This window comes from Apodemus sylvaticus, chromosome 12 (genome assembly GCF_947179515.1).
Source record: "Apodemus sylvaticus chromosome 12, mApoSyl1.1, whole genome shotgun sequence".
Classification (NCBI taxonomy): domain Eukaryota; kingdom Metazoa; phylum Chordata; class Mammalia; order Rodentia; family Muridae; genus Apodemus; species Apodemus sylvaticus.
In genome coordinates this window covers 59,778,964-59,794,192 of record NC_067483.1, presented here as the reverse complement: position 1 = coordinate 59,794,192, position 15,229 = coordinate 59,778,964, and the positions used below count along the sequence as shown (strand labels likewise).

Here is a 15,229-nt window from a genome sequence, read left to right as displayed (position 1 = left end):
CCGTGTTCAGCTCTAAGCTGTGAACCAGTACTGCCCCAGTGGGTGCGTAGAAAATCAACAGGACACAAGTTACTCATTGGTAAATGATTTAGGTTCAAGATGTCAGTGGTCCCTAAGGTCCCATAGACTCATGCAAACACATACCAGTGCCCACTCTCAGAATCCATCAGGAGATCTATTTAGGTTTTTGACAGTAATGCCAAAATGGCCCATATCAGATCTCTAGTGCCAATGCAATGTCACAAATAGGAATTTTGTTTAAATGTCAATTCATTAACTCATGCTAGCCAAGTATCATGTTTCTTAGCATCATGTCCTCATGCCAGCACTGATTCATTTATAGAGACAGAATCAGATCCTATCACAGAGAAATGTTCGCTTTCATAAGGCTCAAACAATAGATTTTGCAATTTATGTGATTATAACTTCCAAATAATCAGAAACATCATTAGTCAATTTGCTTATGAAAAAATTATAGTTTAGAATTTGTAGATTTTACTAACGTTTTACTAGTTGCATATAACACTAAATATTATAGTACAATTTTAAACTTTCTGTGAAGTTGCATGTGTTGACAATGTTTCTAAAACATTTTAAACTGACTTTTTCTGAGTGCTCAGGGGACTAGGGAGTGGCGTTAGATTACAAGTATCCACTTCCTACAGGAATCAGAGGCTGTGAAATCAGATGCCCATAAATGCAATATGGTAATATCGGCTTCATTTCTTCTGTCACGTGGAAAACATTTGCTCAACAAACCCATGGAGAAAAGGCTTCTGCAACAAGGGCTGGTGGCCCCTTTATCCCCAGGTAGGAGACATACTTTCTAACTGAGGGGTTCATAGGGGATGAGGATACATGGACTCCTAGTTCCCAAGCCCCTCATTTGTTTGAAGCACTCTGTAAGCTCTCATGACTGTGATGGAACCTATTCGGGGAGAGAAATTCTGTGTGAGAACCAGGTGGTGTCCAGAATGACAAACAGAAGATTTCCCAGATCACCCAAGAGATAAAGGGGCAGAGTGTCAAATGTGTTCTTTTTGATCTCATGTTATATAATCCTTTTCTTATGTCTTTAAAATTCTTACAAAAACCATTAAGACATTTACTCTTGCTTCACCTACAACACTGATTTAGATGACTTATGCCTGTGGTATGAAACAAACCTCACTATCCACACAATTCACTGCAAACGCATTCCGAAGGGCATCTGAGATGAGGTGCAGGTATTGTATTATTTAATCACAAGAGTTTTCCCTTGAATCTTTCATGGGAAAGGTCAGGCCTAACAAAATCCTGCTTTGACTGTTGCCTGGGTACCACCTCAAAAATGTTGTAGATACATTTTTGAAAACAGTTGTCAAGGAATCAAGCATCTGTTTTTACCAGGATGTAGTCTGACCATTTTTCCCTCGCAGTTCGAAGGGCTGCCTGTCGCAGTTTCATGACATGAGCGAACCGTGAGCTGGGCCAGTGCTTTGGTCCAATTTCATCAGGGTAAGACCTGAAAGAAGAATTCACAGTCACTGAGCACCTGCGTGGATGTGGCCCGGCCTTCGGTGTTTGTATGCAATGACTCCTCTGCCACTCTAGGAACCAAGCACAAAAGACCAGGAAGCATCATCCCTATATCATAGACAAGCAAATTGGAACAATGAGAGATTAAGAAATTTATTTCCCATTGAACAGAGAGTTTTTATATAAAGTACATCGGCAGGGTTTCCTTCTCGTTCTCTCTGGCTTCCTTCTCTTCCTTCTTTGAGATGAGGAAGGTCTCACTATGTTGCTGAGACTGATCTTGAGTTCCTGAAGTATCCTCCTGCCAAGCCTTCCAATTATAAAGTATATAATAGTATATAATAGCTGCTGTGCCTGATTTTTCTTCATTCAGCAACCTCTAATAAATGCCTTATGAAGTAATCCTGCTATGTCTCCATTTCAAAGGCGACAATACTGGTGTAGAGTGATTAATGTTACAATAAGTGATATAACCAGAATTAGTATCCAGGCAGATATTCCCCCAAAGCTTTTGTTTTTAGATACTTATTGTATCTTATTAAATAAATTTGAAAGTACAAGGTAAAGATATGAGTGTCTCATGAAAGTCAAAGGTTTAGATTACTTGTTGCAATCTCAGTAAATGATTCTCTAAAGTTTATAACACATTGACCTGTCTTGTGAGGTGATGGAGCAGACACATAACATTCTAGAGATTTCTTTTGACATTCATGAGATTCATAGACTAAGACTCGTAAATGGCACAGAGGCAAATGATTCAGTGCATTCTCTAGGTCCTTCTGAAAGCTCTCATCTGAGGTGGATAAAAATGCCACTCCAGCTGGCTGGCACTTCACGGTCTTGGAGATGTGTGGGCAGTGTGTTTGCCTTGACAAGTGAAAAGTCACAAAACACTGAAACTGTAACTATACAAATAAAATGCATACAAACCAGGAATTCTCTGGAATGTCTTCCTCAATTACCTTTTCAGTGGAAATTACTGGAATTCCTGTTTTTTTCTGACTATATCGCCAAAAATTAATGCCTTATGAAATATTTTTCAAACTGACCTTGGCATATAATCTATGAAGTAAAAATCTGGCTCCAGAGAACGTATCTGGGAAGCAAAGCAGGGAAACAAAGTCTTCCTGTGTAACATTTTTAAGAGTAGGCTAATTTTCATCCAAGAAATACCGGAGGGCTATTTACAATCTTTTATAGTAGTGTTCAAACTTAACTGATAAATTTGCTTAATATACAGACCATAGACTTGGACTTTAGCTATTGTATATACACATATGTATTCAACTATTATGTATGTTTATATGTATCTGACAGAGTCTAGAAGAATGTATTTGTTCTGCAATGACATTTGTTGATATTATTACTCTATACATTTGGCTTTTGATAAATGGCTTTTCTTGTGCAGAAACCCAGGCTACTTGTACACTCAGCTTCTATAAATCCTAAAACTGGAATCATATTTGCCTGGGGAACAAAATAGACTTATTCTTTATTTTATCCACTCATTTGTTCATCCAGCAAGTTTTGATTTGTTGCCCTCTAAAAATAGATAGATTGGGGAGATGGAGAATGTTTGTATAGTGTACCCTTTACAAAAAGCTCACAGTTAATTTCAAAAAGCTTGAATAAATCGCAGTTAATTAAGGCTAGCCCAATGGATTGGGTCAAAAGGACAGAATAGAAAATAAGCAATCGAAGAAAAAAGTTCTTTACACGTGAATAAAGTGTCTGTGATTTAGGATCATAGCTGGTTACAATGAAGAAAAACACTTCCAGGATGTGCCTCAGACTTGGGCATTGGAAATAAACTTGACATTCTGGATCAAGTATATTTTTGGGGGGAAAGAGCAAGAAATATGGGAAGCTTGGATGGATGTCTCAGGGGTTTAGGCTTTGTTCTGTATGCACAGGAGATCTATTTGAGTCTTTGCAATATAAAGAAATGAAGTTTGTATCTTAGGAAGACTTCACTTGGTGGTGTGACACTGGGATTGTTGATCTTGACGACCAACAATTGGCTTGAGAGACACCAAGGGGATGAATAAATTGCAGGTGTGTCTGTGTGTGCATTTCCAGAGATGATTGGCATGAGGAACCACCAGTGACAGGGAAGACCCGCTCTAAATGTGGATGGCACTGTAGGAGATGGGGGCCTAGGTACAAAGGCAGAAGACCAGACAGCACAAGCAGGCTCGCGGACTGAGCATGCGCTAACTCCCGTCTGAGCATGTGCTAACTCCTGTCACCACACCTTTGGCTCCTTCAGTCTTCCAATGGAGCTGCACACAAATACCCCTCCCCCCCCAGGTGTCTCCAGACCTTCAGCCAGGACTATAAGTTCATTTTTTCTTGTTTTAAGGCATACAGCTTCATGGGTTGAGAAGCGTCTGGTTTCTCTGGCTATCTAGCATACAGAGAGATGTTGTTGGATTATCTCTTCTCCCGTCCATAAACCAGTCTAAAAAAATCACCGATACATAATATTTTCTGTATATTCTACTATATACTTCCTAGTGGTCTTTCTCAAGAGAATCAAGAGTAATGTAACTATGTGGGCTGACTTAGAGCTGGAAATGACTACGAAATTTCTATGTCAGGAGTGAAACAGCACTAGAATAATATTGACTAAATAATCACAGTATACGACAGATACTAAGCAGTTCAAAGTGAGTTAGCACCTTGAATGATTGCTTTGTGATAACCTTCAAGACATAACTTAAAAGTAAGATATGTGCAGAAGATTTATAAACTTTCACCCTGATTTCTTGAAAACAAACCAGTTCATCCTAAAAAGGCAATAAACGGAATCAACATTTAAAACATATACCACCATTATAATTTATAAGCTGTTGAAAACAGCTTGGCTGGCAGCCCAGGAACACAGAGGAACAGGGAGTTGCGCGAATCTATTAATAGAAGGAAAGGCTGCATTTGCAACCCAGATGCAGAAGGGATAGCGATGAAAATCTGCGCACAGCCCCTCGATGGCTGGAGAAGGAGCAAAGGAGGAAGAAGAGTTTCTGCGTCTCTCCATGTTCTCAGCATCTCTCCTGTTACTCTGCGTCTCTCCTGTTACTCTGCGTCTCTCCTGTTACTCAGCATCTCTCCTGTTACTCAGCATCTCTCCTGTTACTCAGCATCTCTCCTGTTACTCAGCATCTCTCCTGTTACTCAGCATCTCTCCTGTTACTCTGCGTCTCTCCTGTTACTCTGCATCTCTCCTGTTACTCAGCATCTCTCCTGTTACTCAGCATCTCTCCTGTTACTCAGCATCTCTCCTGTTACTCAGCATCTCTCCTGTTACTCTGCGTCTCTCCTGTTACTCTGCATCTCTCCTGTTACTCTGCATCTCTCCTGTTACTCAGCATCTCTCCTGTTACTCAGCATCTCTCCTGTTACTCAGCATCTCTCCTGTTACTCAGCATCTCTCCTGTTACTCAGCATCTCTCCTGTTACTCAGCATCTCTCCTGTTACTCTGCGTCTCTCCTGTTACTCACTCTGGCTCATCCATAGGCCTCCACTCCACGTAGTGATACAGGCGCTGCACACTTTTCAGCCACTCCCTGAGTATTTCCGTTGTGTTGTCCACATTGTGATCAGTGGCTGCCCTGAGTGAGAAGACAACACAGTATGATTCAGTCACATCTTTCAAAAAACATAATAATAATAATAATTGAATAAAATAAACTAAAAGGAGACATTCCGGCTCTGGATGGGTGGAGTGGGAGGAACTATATATAAAGTAATTCTCCCATGGACCACACTGGAGGACATCTGAAGTGAGAGCTTTGGCTTCTTATCATTTTCATGTTATGAAAACACAAATCAAGGCTCAGCCAACGGTTGAATCCACACGTGGTTCTATTAATAAACACATGGAAATGCTAAACCCTGATAAGTACAAAATGAATTAACCTAGAGAAAGTAAGATTGCTGTCTAAGATAAAATTTCTACTCTCTAATAATTATAAAATTGGAGTGTTTTTGCTTTCTTTTTTTTTTCTCCCAACATATTTTATTAATTCCGTAGAAGTTCCATACATTATTTTCATTTCAAATCAAATTTCAAATGACAACAAAATATGTAGTCAGGACTGCTTTAGTCATTTATCTGAAGGAGAAATAACAATGGTATTTTCAAATGTAAAAACCCAAAATCCAAGGAGGCTTGGCCTGTTTGAATTTTCCTGTTAGCTTTTGCATCACTTACCCAAAGTAGAGTATTTGAAAAATCCTTCAAATAATATATACGAATGCATGTCTGTTCTACCTAGAAACTAACCTAAATACACTTAAAGAGGGGCAGATAGGGCCTGGAGAGATGGCTCAGCTCTTCACAGGACCTGGTGCACAATCAGGATGACCAGAGTTCAGATCCCAGGACCCATGCAACGAGCCAAGCATCCCATAAGCACCTGTAACTCTGACTCCAAAAGGTCTAAGACCTCCTTCTGGTATTTGCCTCCATGCAAGCACAAGTGCATACAAACCTGTGGTCATACACGCAGACAGACAGACAGACACACAGACAGACACATATAAATGGATTTTTAAAAGGGAGCTGAAGCGGCTTCTAAAACCAAAACTATTTTCAAGTTATATCACAAAATAAAACCTAGCTTTGTAGGGTAGATGAGATTTTCAACTTGATAGAGATTGATTTGCAAGTTATCGGCAGAGGTTAGGCATTTAATAAAACTAAAAGAGGAAAGAAAGAAGGAACTGGGAGGGAGAGGGAAGGAAGACTGAAAACTGAGTGACCGAGATAAAAAGGAGTCGTGGGCAGACAGGCCTGCCTGACACCCTTAAAAGGTGACAAATGGGAGAGGCTGAGCCTGTCAGCAGCTGGCCCCTGGACAGGCGCAGCCCTGACAGGAGCAGAGGAAGACTCCTGAACCAGGGCACTTCACCATATATGGCGATGTTATGCCTGGTCTGGTCCATGGTGGATTTCTTCTTATATTCACTGGGGGTTTTGTTCCAAGAGTAACAGAAAAAAAAAAATCTTTAAGATATAGGATGTCCAGGAATGTTCAAGAATGAAATAAATTGCTAGATAAAAACACAGCGAAAGGGAATACATTTCTGTAAAATATTAACTAACTGGAGGCTGTGTGATTTTAAGTCATAGGTACGGAGAGCGGAGGCCCACAGTCAATATTTGAAAAAAACTGGTCGTTTGAAATTGATAATTTGAAAAACATTTAAGACTAGCTTTATTGATTTATTTTATACAAGGCTTCTGAAATTCTGGTTGAGTATTAACAAGGTTTTCCAGAAGTTTCTTATAATTTCATAGTGTGAGAAAAGGGATATCAAAATTTTACTTTTTTTGCAAAACAAAGTAAATATACTAAAAATTGTAAAAATTAACTACCTTGGAATGGAAATTCTGTTAAGCCTGCAAAGTCTAACCATGTTTATTAATGTAAGTTTTAGAATATTTTCTGACTTCTCTCTTGATAAAAATCCTGATACTTAAACTGGAATAAGTATTTCAATTCCAGGGTATTTCTTCAATTATGGCTAACTTAAGAGCTCACAAACGCAAGCTAATATAATTCAAAGTCAGAGATATTAAGGATAACTCTTCACTCCAATAAAACAAAATCAATTTAAAAGAGGCGAAATTATGGAGTTAAACCAGAGGTCCTTAACCTTCTTAATACTGCAACCTTTTAAATACAGTCCCTCATGTTGTGGTGACCCCTAAGTAAAAAATTATTTTCATTGCTACTTTGATTTTGCTACTGTTATGAATCATAATGTAATTATCTGATATGCAGGATACCTGATATGTGACCCCTAAAGGAGTCATGACCCACAAATTGAGAACAGCTACAGACAGACGTATACGCCAGCATCTGGATAAACGCACAGGTATATGTTATAAAGCTAATTGATTTTTTAGATCTAATTGTGTCATGGAATTTCAGTGTTAGTGGCGAATAAATGTATAAAAACACAGTTTAACCTCTAGCGTAAAGCTTCACAGCCTCATAACAGATATTCTAATTGATTAAAAGTTCAATGAAATACACAGACTTTGGGTCTGGTTACTCTTGGTGTGTGATGTTTTCTAGTTGCAAGGTTGTTGTTGTTTTTTCCCTCTTAATTATGAAGTACATCAAAAGAGATACTTGAATTAAAAGCAGCCTTATTAAAAAACATCACTCGAAAGGTAAGAGCTTCAGGGACCAACTGTGGAGTACGTTCAAGTGTCTTCTTGAAAGTGGACCGACCGGAAGCAGCTCCTTTTCTCGTGAGATCTAGAAGGCGCAGCCACCCACAGTGCCCCTGTGCTGCCCGGAGAGGGAGAGGAGCGGTGTGACGTGGAGTAGCGTGTGACATGGAGTAGTGTGTGATACCGGGAGTATCTGAGAACAAAGACCGGGTTATAGGAGGCAGCAAACAACCGAGGAGGTAGGAAGCGGTTCCAAAGGAGGGACGGAACTGCTTATGTTTGTGCCAAGAACTGAGGCGTGGCAGCTACCGTCCTCTCCACCGGTCCCCAGGGCCACAGGCTAGCACTTCCGGAGCCACACAGAGTGCTGGGAGCATCGAGCCACTCTCTCAAGAATTAGATTTATAGCATAGCATTCTTCAGTAAAATTCCATTTTTTAATTGTTTTTTTTTTAAATAATGTGGAATAATTTATTCATTTTTCTTGGTGGTTGTTTCTTTGTCACACAGGACTACCTTCCCTTTGTCCTCTTTGCATATGGAAGCGTTTCCCAGTCCCCTTTAAAAATATTGTTATTAGAGGAAATAAGGGTTTCTGGCTTGCAGATGAAACAACCCCCGAATCTGCCCAAATAGCCACGGCTGTTCTGGGAAGGTGGGTGCATGGGCTCTGCAGAGACACCCATGTGTAACTAAACATAGAAGCGCAGAGTTAAAGCAGGCCCACGTTCCTTCCCAGTGGGCAGGGTTCCCTTTGTTCTCAGGCTGGCTTCCTCAGCAAAGGACAACTTCCTGGCTGCAGCTGAGGGAGAAGCTTTTCCTCTGACCTTTGATGTTCTGGGCCCATCTCTCCAACAGCAGGTCCCAGAGGAAGAGTGCTGCTGGACCAGCCCAGCCCACAGAGGAAGCCTTTCATCTCCCACTAAGACCTCCTAGTCCCTTGGAAATAGCCAAACACACAGAAACCCAGGCAGACAGGTCAGACTACAGCTTTTTCTGTTTCTGTACAAATAAGTGTTCCTGTGTCTTCAGAATAATGAAAACATGTAGGCTCAGGGATATTCAGACAGGCTGAAGCAGGAGAGAGATACCAAAGGCTCAGATGCAGGTTTCCGGGAGGAAACACGAGGCTTGTGTTAATGGGTCTATTTTCATAGTCCTGCAGAATAATGTACCAGTGAGGGGTGTGTTCCACCACGAGATTCCATAAGAATACAAACCATCCAACTGAGAGCACAGCGCTTGTGTGAGTCCCCTTAGGAGAAGCTGAGGCTCTCTGGTTCTCCACTTAACTTGCGACCTCCATCAGATCCAAAGGGGAAGTGAGAATTCTCTAGAGTCTTTTATCCTTTTGTCAGACAGACCAGGAAAGACACCCAGAGGAATGATGGGGCTTCCCTCAGACACGGAAGATAATCAGATAACCAGATAACCAGAGAAGTGGCTTGGGATGTGGCTCAATGGTAGAATACTTCCACAGCATATACACGGCTCTGGATTTAATCCCCAGCATCAAGAAAATAAATGTGCATCAAGCAAACACAAATCCACCATGATGCAACAGACAGCTGGGCACACAAATAATCTGTGGCCACTAAACCAGACACTGTCCACATAAACACAAAACTTGCTACTGTGGTCCAAATTGTTCCTCTTGGAATTCAGTCAGAAGGTGGGACTTGGGGCCAATGTGATCGCATAAGACTCTGGGCCTTTGTTCACTCAAGAGGGTGGGCAAGCCTTAGAAGGAAGAAAAGCCTTCCCGGCACCTCCTGCTATTTGAGGATGCAGCAACAAGCCACCACCTGTGAGGCAGAGGTGGAGCCCTCATCAGACACCAGCTCTACCAGCCCCTCACTCAGTCTTGTACTTTCCAGGCTCCAAAGCTAAGTCTTTTGCCTACACATGGTGTAATCTAAGATATTTTGTTACAATAGCTCAAATTACATGCACTTGCTGGTAAAGCAGGTTCTTGATAACGTGTCTTTGTCCCACAATCGCTCCAAACTATAGTAGCGTGAAAGGGGAGCTCAGACATTTCTGAGCTTTAACACGGAAAAAATAAGCTTGAGCCTCACTGATTTTTTTTTTTTTTTAAGATTAGAGTCTTAGGCCATGGTCTTACGTTTCTATTGGTGTAGTAAATACCGCGAGTAAAAGCAATTCGGGGAGGAGAAGGCTTATTTCAGCTTGTAATATTCAGGTGACACTTCATTACTGAGGGAAGTCAGATCAGGAACCTAGAGACAACTGAAGACGAGACCACGGTGAAACGCAGCTTACTGAGTTGTTCAGCTGCTTTCTTAAACAATGCAGGGCCACTGTCCAGGTGACAGCTCCCTCCACAGGTTGGGCTCTCTTACTTAAATCAAAATGCCCCACAGACTTTCCTATAGAAAGTCTAATGGAGGTATTTTCCCACCTATGGTTCCTCTTCCCCCCCCCTAACTCTAGCTTGTGCTGAATTGACAAACATGCAGCCAGGACGGTCAGGTGGGGAAGGGTTTCTCTTTGCCTCTGGGGAACACTTAGACCTGCAGCACTGAGGGGTGTCCCTCTTTCACTTTTAGGGAGTTCTGGCCTGGGATGTTTTCAGGACTCAGTGTTAGGCCCTCTCTGACTATTAGTCCCTCTTTGTGTATTTTTGCAGTGTTAAAGTATCTTAATTTTGTAAAATGTTTTACCTCTAGCATTTCAAATATAACTTTATAAAGCAGTAATTATAAGAATGAGTGAACAGACTCTATGACATCGCATATGATTTGTGACTTTAAAAAGAGCATAAAATGGAGAGTGAAAGCTATACAGAACCAATGCACTATTAAAACTATATTAGCTACCAATCTGATCTCTAGTTATAAACCCAGTTGTGAGTTGTAATACCCAGAGGAACATTAATAGAACAACCAAAAACTATACACTGAAATAAATGAAAAAGGAATCAAAATATTACTGTTGACATAGTCATCTAATACAAAGGAATGGCATCCCAGAGCTCTCAAGGCTTAAAAAAGAAAACAGAAAAACAGCATCATCATAGAAAATGAAAATAAAGTAGATAGGATTACCTCCTTTTCTATACAGAGATGGTAGGGCTGACAGAAACAGGTGCAACACCCACACGGCTCCAAGGGACACACAGGCCACAGCTAAAGCTCTCCATGTACCCAATCTTTCTCGCCTCTAGCTTTGAAAGTCAGTAAAGGTTCAGGCATCAATAAAGGTCAAAAGCAAACACACTGGAATTGTGGCCAATGGCACATGTAGGATTGTATCAGCTGAGGAAGGCCTTGGGCTGATGGGCACACTGCCACTGGTTGGTAGAAGACAGTCCATAGGCCACTGAAGAAGCCTGTCCGGTAGGCTGCCAGGGCTTCAGGGAGGACACGGGTGGGGCCAGGACTCCGATTTACCTGGGGATAGCTAAAACCAGCTAAGCTAAGCCTGCCATCTCTCCTTATTCCAGAAAGTCGGTTTTTATTTCTAAATCTTGGCTCTTAAAAGATAACCAGTTTGAAATAATTAGGACCGGCTCATTTACTCTAACCGCATGTCCTTCGGAGGCTGTTATGGCTAAACTCACATTGGTAAGCCAGGGGAGGGGGGCACTGGCACCCTATTGAAGCTAGACTGGATTTCTCAGCTATTGAAGGCATGCACTCTCGATCGCTTCCATATGCACTAGGTCCCGGGGGGACGTTCTTGGCTTCTCTGGTGCCTCGGAATGTCTAGGCCTTCGGCATATGGAGTAACAGGACTCCAGCTGATGTCAGAAAAACAGCATCACCAAACAGCAGTCATGCAGAGAACAGTGGTGGAATGAACACTGCTAGTCAGGGCCTGGACAATTCTCACCGTGAGTAGTAATTGGCAAAAAAAAAATGAATTTTCCAGCTTGAGATTTTCAACATTGAAGTGCCTTCTTCAGTGACTGTTTGCACTCAGGAAAGGTTCATTGGTGAAAATAAAAAAACATTACACCTAAAAAATAAAATCCCACTTTTGGAAATAACTAATGAAATTAATATCCAGTTAAGTTAGTCCATAAAGCACTCCATCTTTATTCTGATTCCAGGAAGATCCTCCCCAGCAGTGAACTTACCCAAGGGAGGCACACACTTAGCCACTGCAAAATATGCCCACAGTTTCTTGCTTCCTGGTCACCCAGTAGGGTTTCAAATATCTAGAACCCATCTTGGTGGTTGGAAACTATATATAGAGCACACACACACACACACACACACACACACACACAATTAAGGATACAAGTATAGACTAGGAAACTGGAGAGTTCTCCCAACAAAACCCTTTCCTAGGTCTTAATAAACTAGGAGATGAGATAAATTGATTTCTCATGAAACTCTCCTTGTGAAATGTCTGTACTCTAACCATTCCCTCAGTGCACTCCTTCACTCCAGAAACAACCACAGACATGGTACTGAAGACTGGGTAAGTGCTACTTAAGGCATGTAACCCAATTGGGAGTCCCAACCAATGTCTGATTTGACTTCAGGCCCACTGCATGGATGGAGCCCATACCTTAAGCTGCTTGGGTGACCAAAAACCTGAGAGTAGATAACCCAGGAACCTAAGTTAAAACCAAATAGTACTGTGCCACTAAAGGAACATAGCAATAAGATGGTTCCTAACGACATTCTGCTATACTCATAGATCAGTGCCTGCTTCCGCCATTGTCATAGATGCATCCTCCTGCAGAAGATGGGAGCAAAATAGAGCAGACAGCTGGACATTTTCCAGAGAGTGAGAAACCCTGCAACACTCAGCTGTAAGCAAAAGGTCTCCATCAAATCCCTCTCTTCCGGGCTCAGGGAACGCTGTGAAAGGAAGGCAGAGTCAGAGCCAGAGAGGATGGAAGACACCAGGAAACAAGGCCTTTTAAACACAACAGGACCGAGGCCCCTGTGCACGCGCAGAGACTGGGGGAGCATGCGCAGGGCCTGCACAGGCTGGAGTCGTGGAGCTGAAAGGAGAAGCAGACACATCCTGCCTCTGACACAGAAGCAGCCTTCCGTTGACAGCCACTTAAACATGAACATTTCGTTTTCTCCAAGGGAGTCTCAGTGGGGAAACAAATCATTCCTAAGGGTAGACTCATGCCCCTCACTAGAGGCCAACCCAAAACAAACTCAGTGGCGTCTTTGGAGGTGCCTTATCCCATAATGTCATGTCAGGGACCTTCCTTCCTTCCTTCCTTCCTTCCTTCCTTCCTTCCTTCCTTCCTTCCTTCCTTCCTTCCTTCCTTCCTTCCTTCTTTCTTTCTTTCTTTCTTTCTTTCTTTCTTTCTTTCTTTCTTTCCTTCTCTTTAATTGTATCCTACAGGTCCTCAGTGCTTCTTTCTGGCCTTCTAAGTTCCCATCACACTGTCTCAACAGCAAGTAGATGCACACGAGACACCTGTCAGGCCACCAGGAGGTCAGTCTACACTACCAATATGATCTCTCCAGGAGGAGAGGATGGAAATTTCCCAACAGGAAACAAGAAAAATGGGCAGACTTGTCTATCTGCTACAAGTTCTGCTAGGACTAATTCATCACAGTTTCCCATTGAGTCAAAACCCTACTAGTCTTTGAAAATACCAAGTGCATTTATCTGAGACAAAACCAATCTGTTCTGCATTTGTCTTAAGTACCTCCTTTTCCTGTTTTTACACTCCTTTGTTCCTCATTTATTCCTTTTCCCCACCTGTTTCACCCACTCTTGATTTCCTTTTATTTTTCTGACCATCACTACTAAGTCCTTTCTTGTGTACAAGTACTCAGAAGACAGTGACTCGCTTTCCCCTTTGAAGCAAGGCTACAAAGTTGTCTCTGGGAGTCTGATGCCACCCCTCCCCGTCAGCCCTCAGGCTTAGATGCCTGAATCTCTCTTTGACCTCCACTGCTCCATTTACACATCTATTGTGGCCCGCTGGGTTGATTTCTTTGCTATCAGACCCGTCCCTGAGGATAAGGATTATCCCATCCTTATCAGGGTCTGTAGTATAAAGTATGGACTTGGTGATTGAATGGATGAAAAATCTCCTGGGGACGGATCCCATACAAAGCCTTTAAAAGTTGGGCACAAATAGGAATGAGCCTCTAGAAGGGACTGTTAATGAGAGGCACACGTAGGCTACATCTGATTGTCGCCCTGAGAGACTATGTTCAGAAACTCTAGACTTTTCAATTGTTTAGAAGAAGCCAGGTATGCAGGTTTTAGAGATAAAAGTCGGGGTGTTTTATTTTCTTTCTTTTTTTTAACCTATGAGAGCTCTCAGGCTGAAATGCCATGAAAATATTCCAGTCTGGCAGGGCTTCTCAGGAAACCATGAACCCAACACAAAGACGACATTATTTCAGCTCTTGGTAGCCAAGGCCCATCCATCTCCCGCTCAGGGCGCATAGTTTGGTAATTAAATATTTCAAATATGCCTAGGAGGATAGAAAAAAATATCACTTCTCCATTTGCATCAACACAGAAAGCATCCTCGATGCCAGTGGAAAGTTACACACAGGTGGGGTGTTCTTGTTTGCTGCTGTTGCTGTTATAAAACACTCTGATGAGAAGCAGCTCGGGGGAGAAATGTTTGTTGGTTACAGATCCAGGTCACAGTCTATCACTGAGGGAAGTCTGGGCCGGAGCTCAAGCAGGAACCAAAGCAGAAACCACGGAGAACACTGCTTGGCTGCTCACCCTCAGGGCCACGCTTAGCAAGTCTTCTTCCAGGATTACCCACTCAGGGAAAGTGCTGTGCCCCAGGCTGGACCCTCCTACACCAATAACAATCAATACACACACACATACACCATCACACACACACTATCACACACACACACCATCACACACACCATCACACACACACCATCATACACACACCATCACACACACACACCATCACACACATACACCATCACACACACACCATCACACACACACCATCACACACACACCATCACACACACACACACACTATCTCTCTCTCTCTCTCTCTCTCTCTCTCTCTCTCTCACACACACACACACACACACACACACACTATCTCACACACACACACACACACACACACACACACACACACCCCAGACATGCCTACAGGCCAATCTAAGCTAGGCAATTTCTCCCTGGAGGCTTTCCCATCAAGCTACGTCAAAATTGACCATTAAAGCTAAACAGGACATAGAACAATTAATGAAGAGGGGGTGTCAGTGTGGATTTGATTAAAGCATTGTATACATGTATAAAATTCTCAAATAAACAAACAAATGGAACAAGCACCAGGGGGAAAGCACACACCCAGCAGCATGCCTTCGCTGGTTGATTAGCAACTGAGACATCACAACTGCTTCGCGACAGTTAAGTAGCAGTTCTATCAGGATGTATTTACATATTTAGCACCTTTTGAAGTACACAGGTCAGTGATTTTAAATATGTTAATGTACTGGCTAGTTTTGTGTGTCAACTTGATACAGGCTGGAGTTATCACAGAGAAAGGAGCTTCAGTTGGGGAAGTGCCTCCAAGAGAT

At 42.2% G+C, this 15,229-nt stretch overlaps 1 protein-coding gene across 1 annotated transcript in view; it reads right to left on the bottom strand.

Annotated features, from left to right (window-relative positions):
* The window catches only part of Colgalt2 (collagen beta(1-O)galactosyltransferase 2), a 99,891-nt gene that overhangs the window by 36,496 nt on the left and 48,166 nt on the right, over positions 1 to 15,229 (bottom strand). The window contains exons 2-3 of the mRNA XM_052200960.1: positions 5,020 to 5,130; positions 1,387 to 1,504 (exon numbers count right to left, since the gene is read on the bottom strand). Of these exons, the coding sequence (XP_052056920.1) occupies positions 1,387 to 1,504; positions 5,020 to 5,130 (229 nt within the window). The remainder of the gene's footprint in view (positions 1 to 1,386; positions 1,505 to 5,019; positions 5,131 to 15,229) is intronic.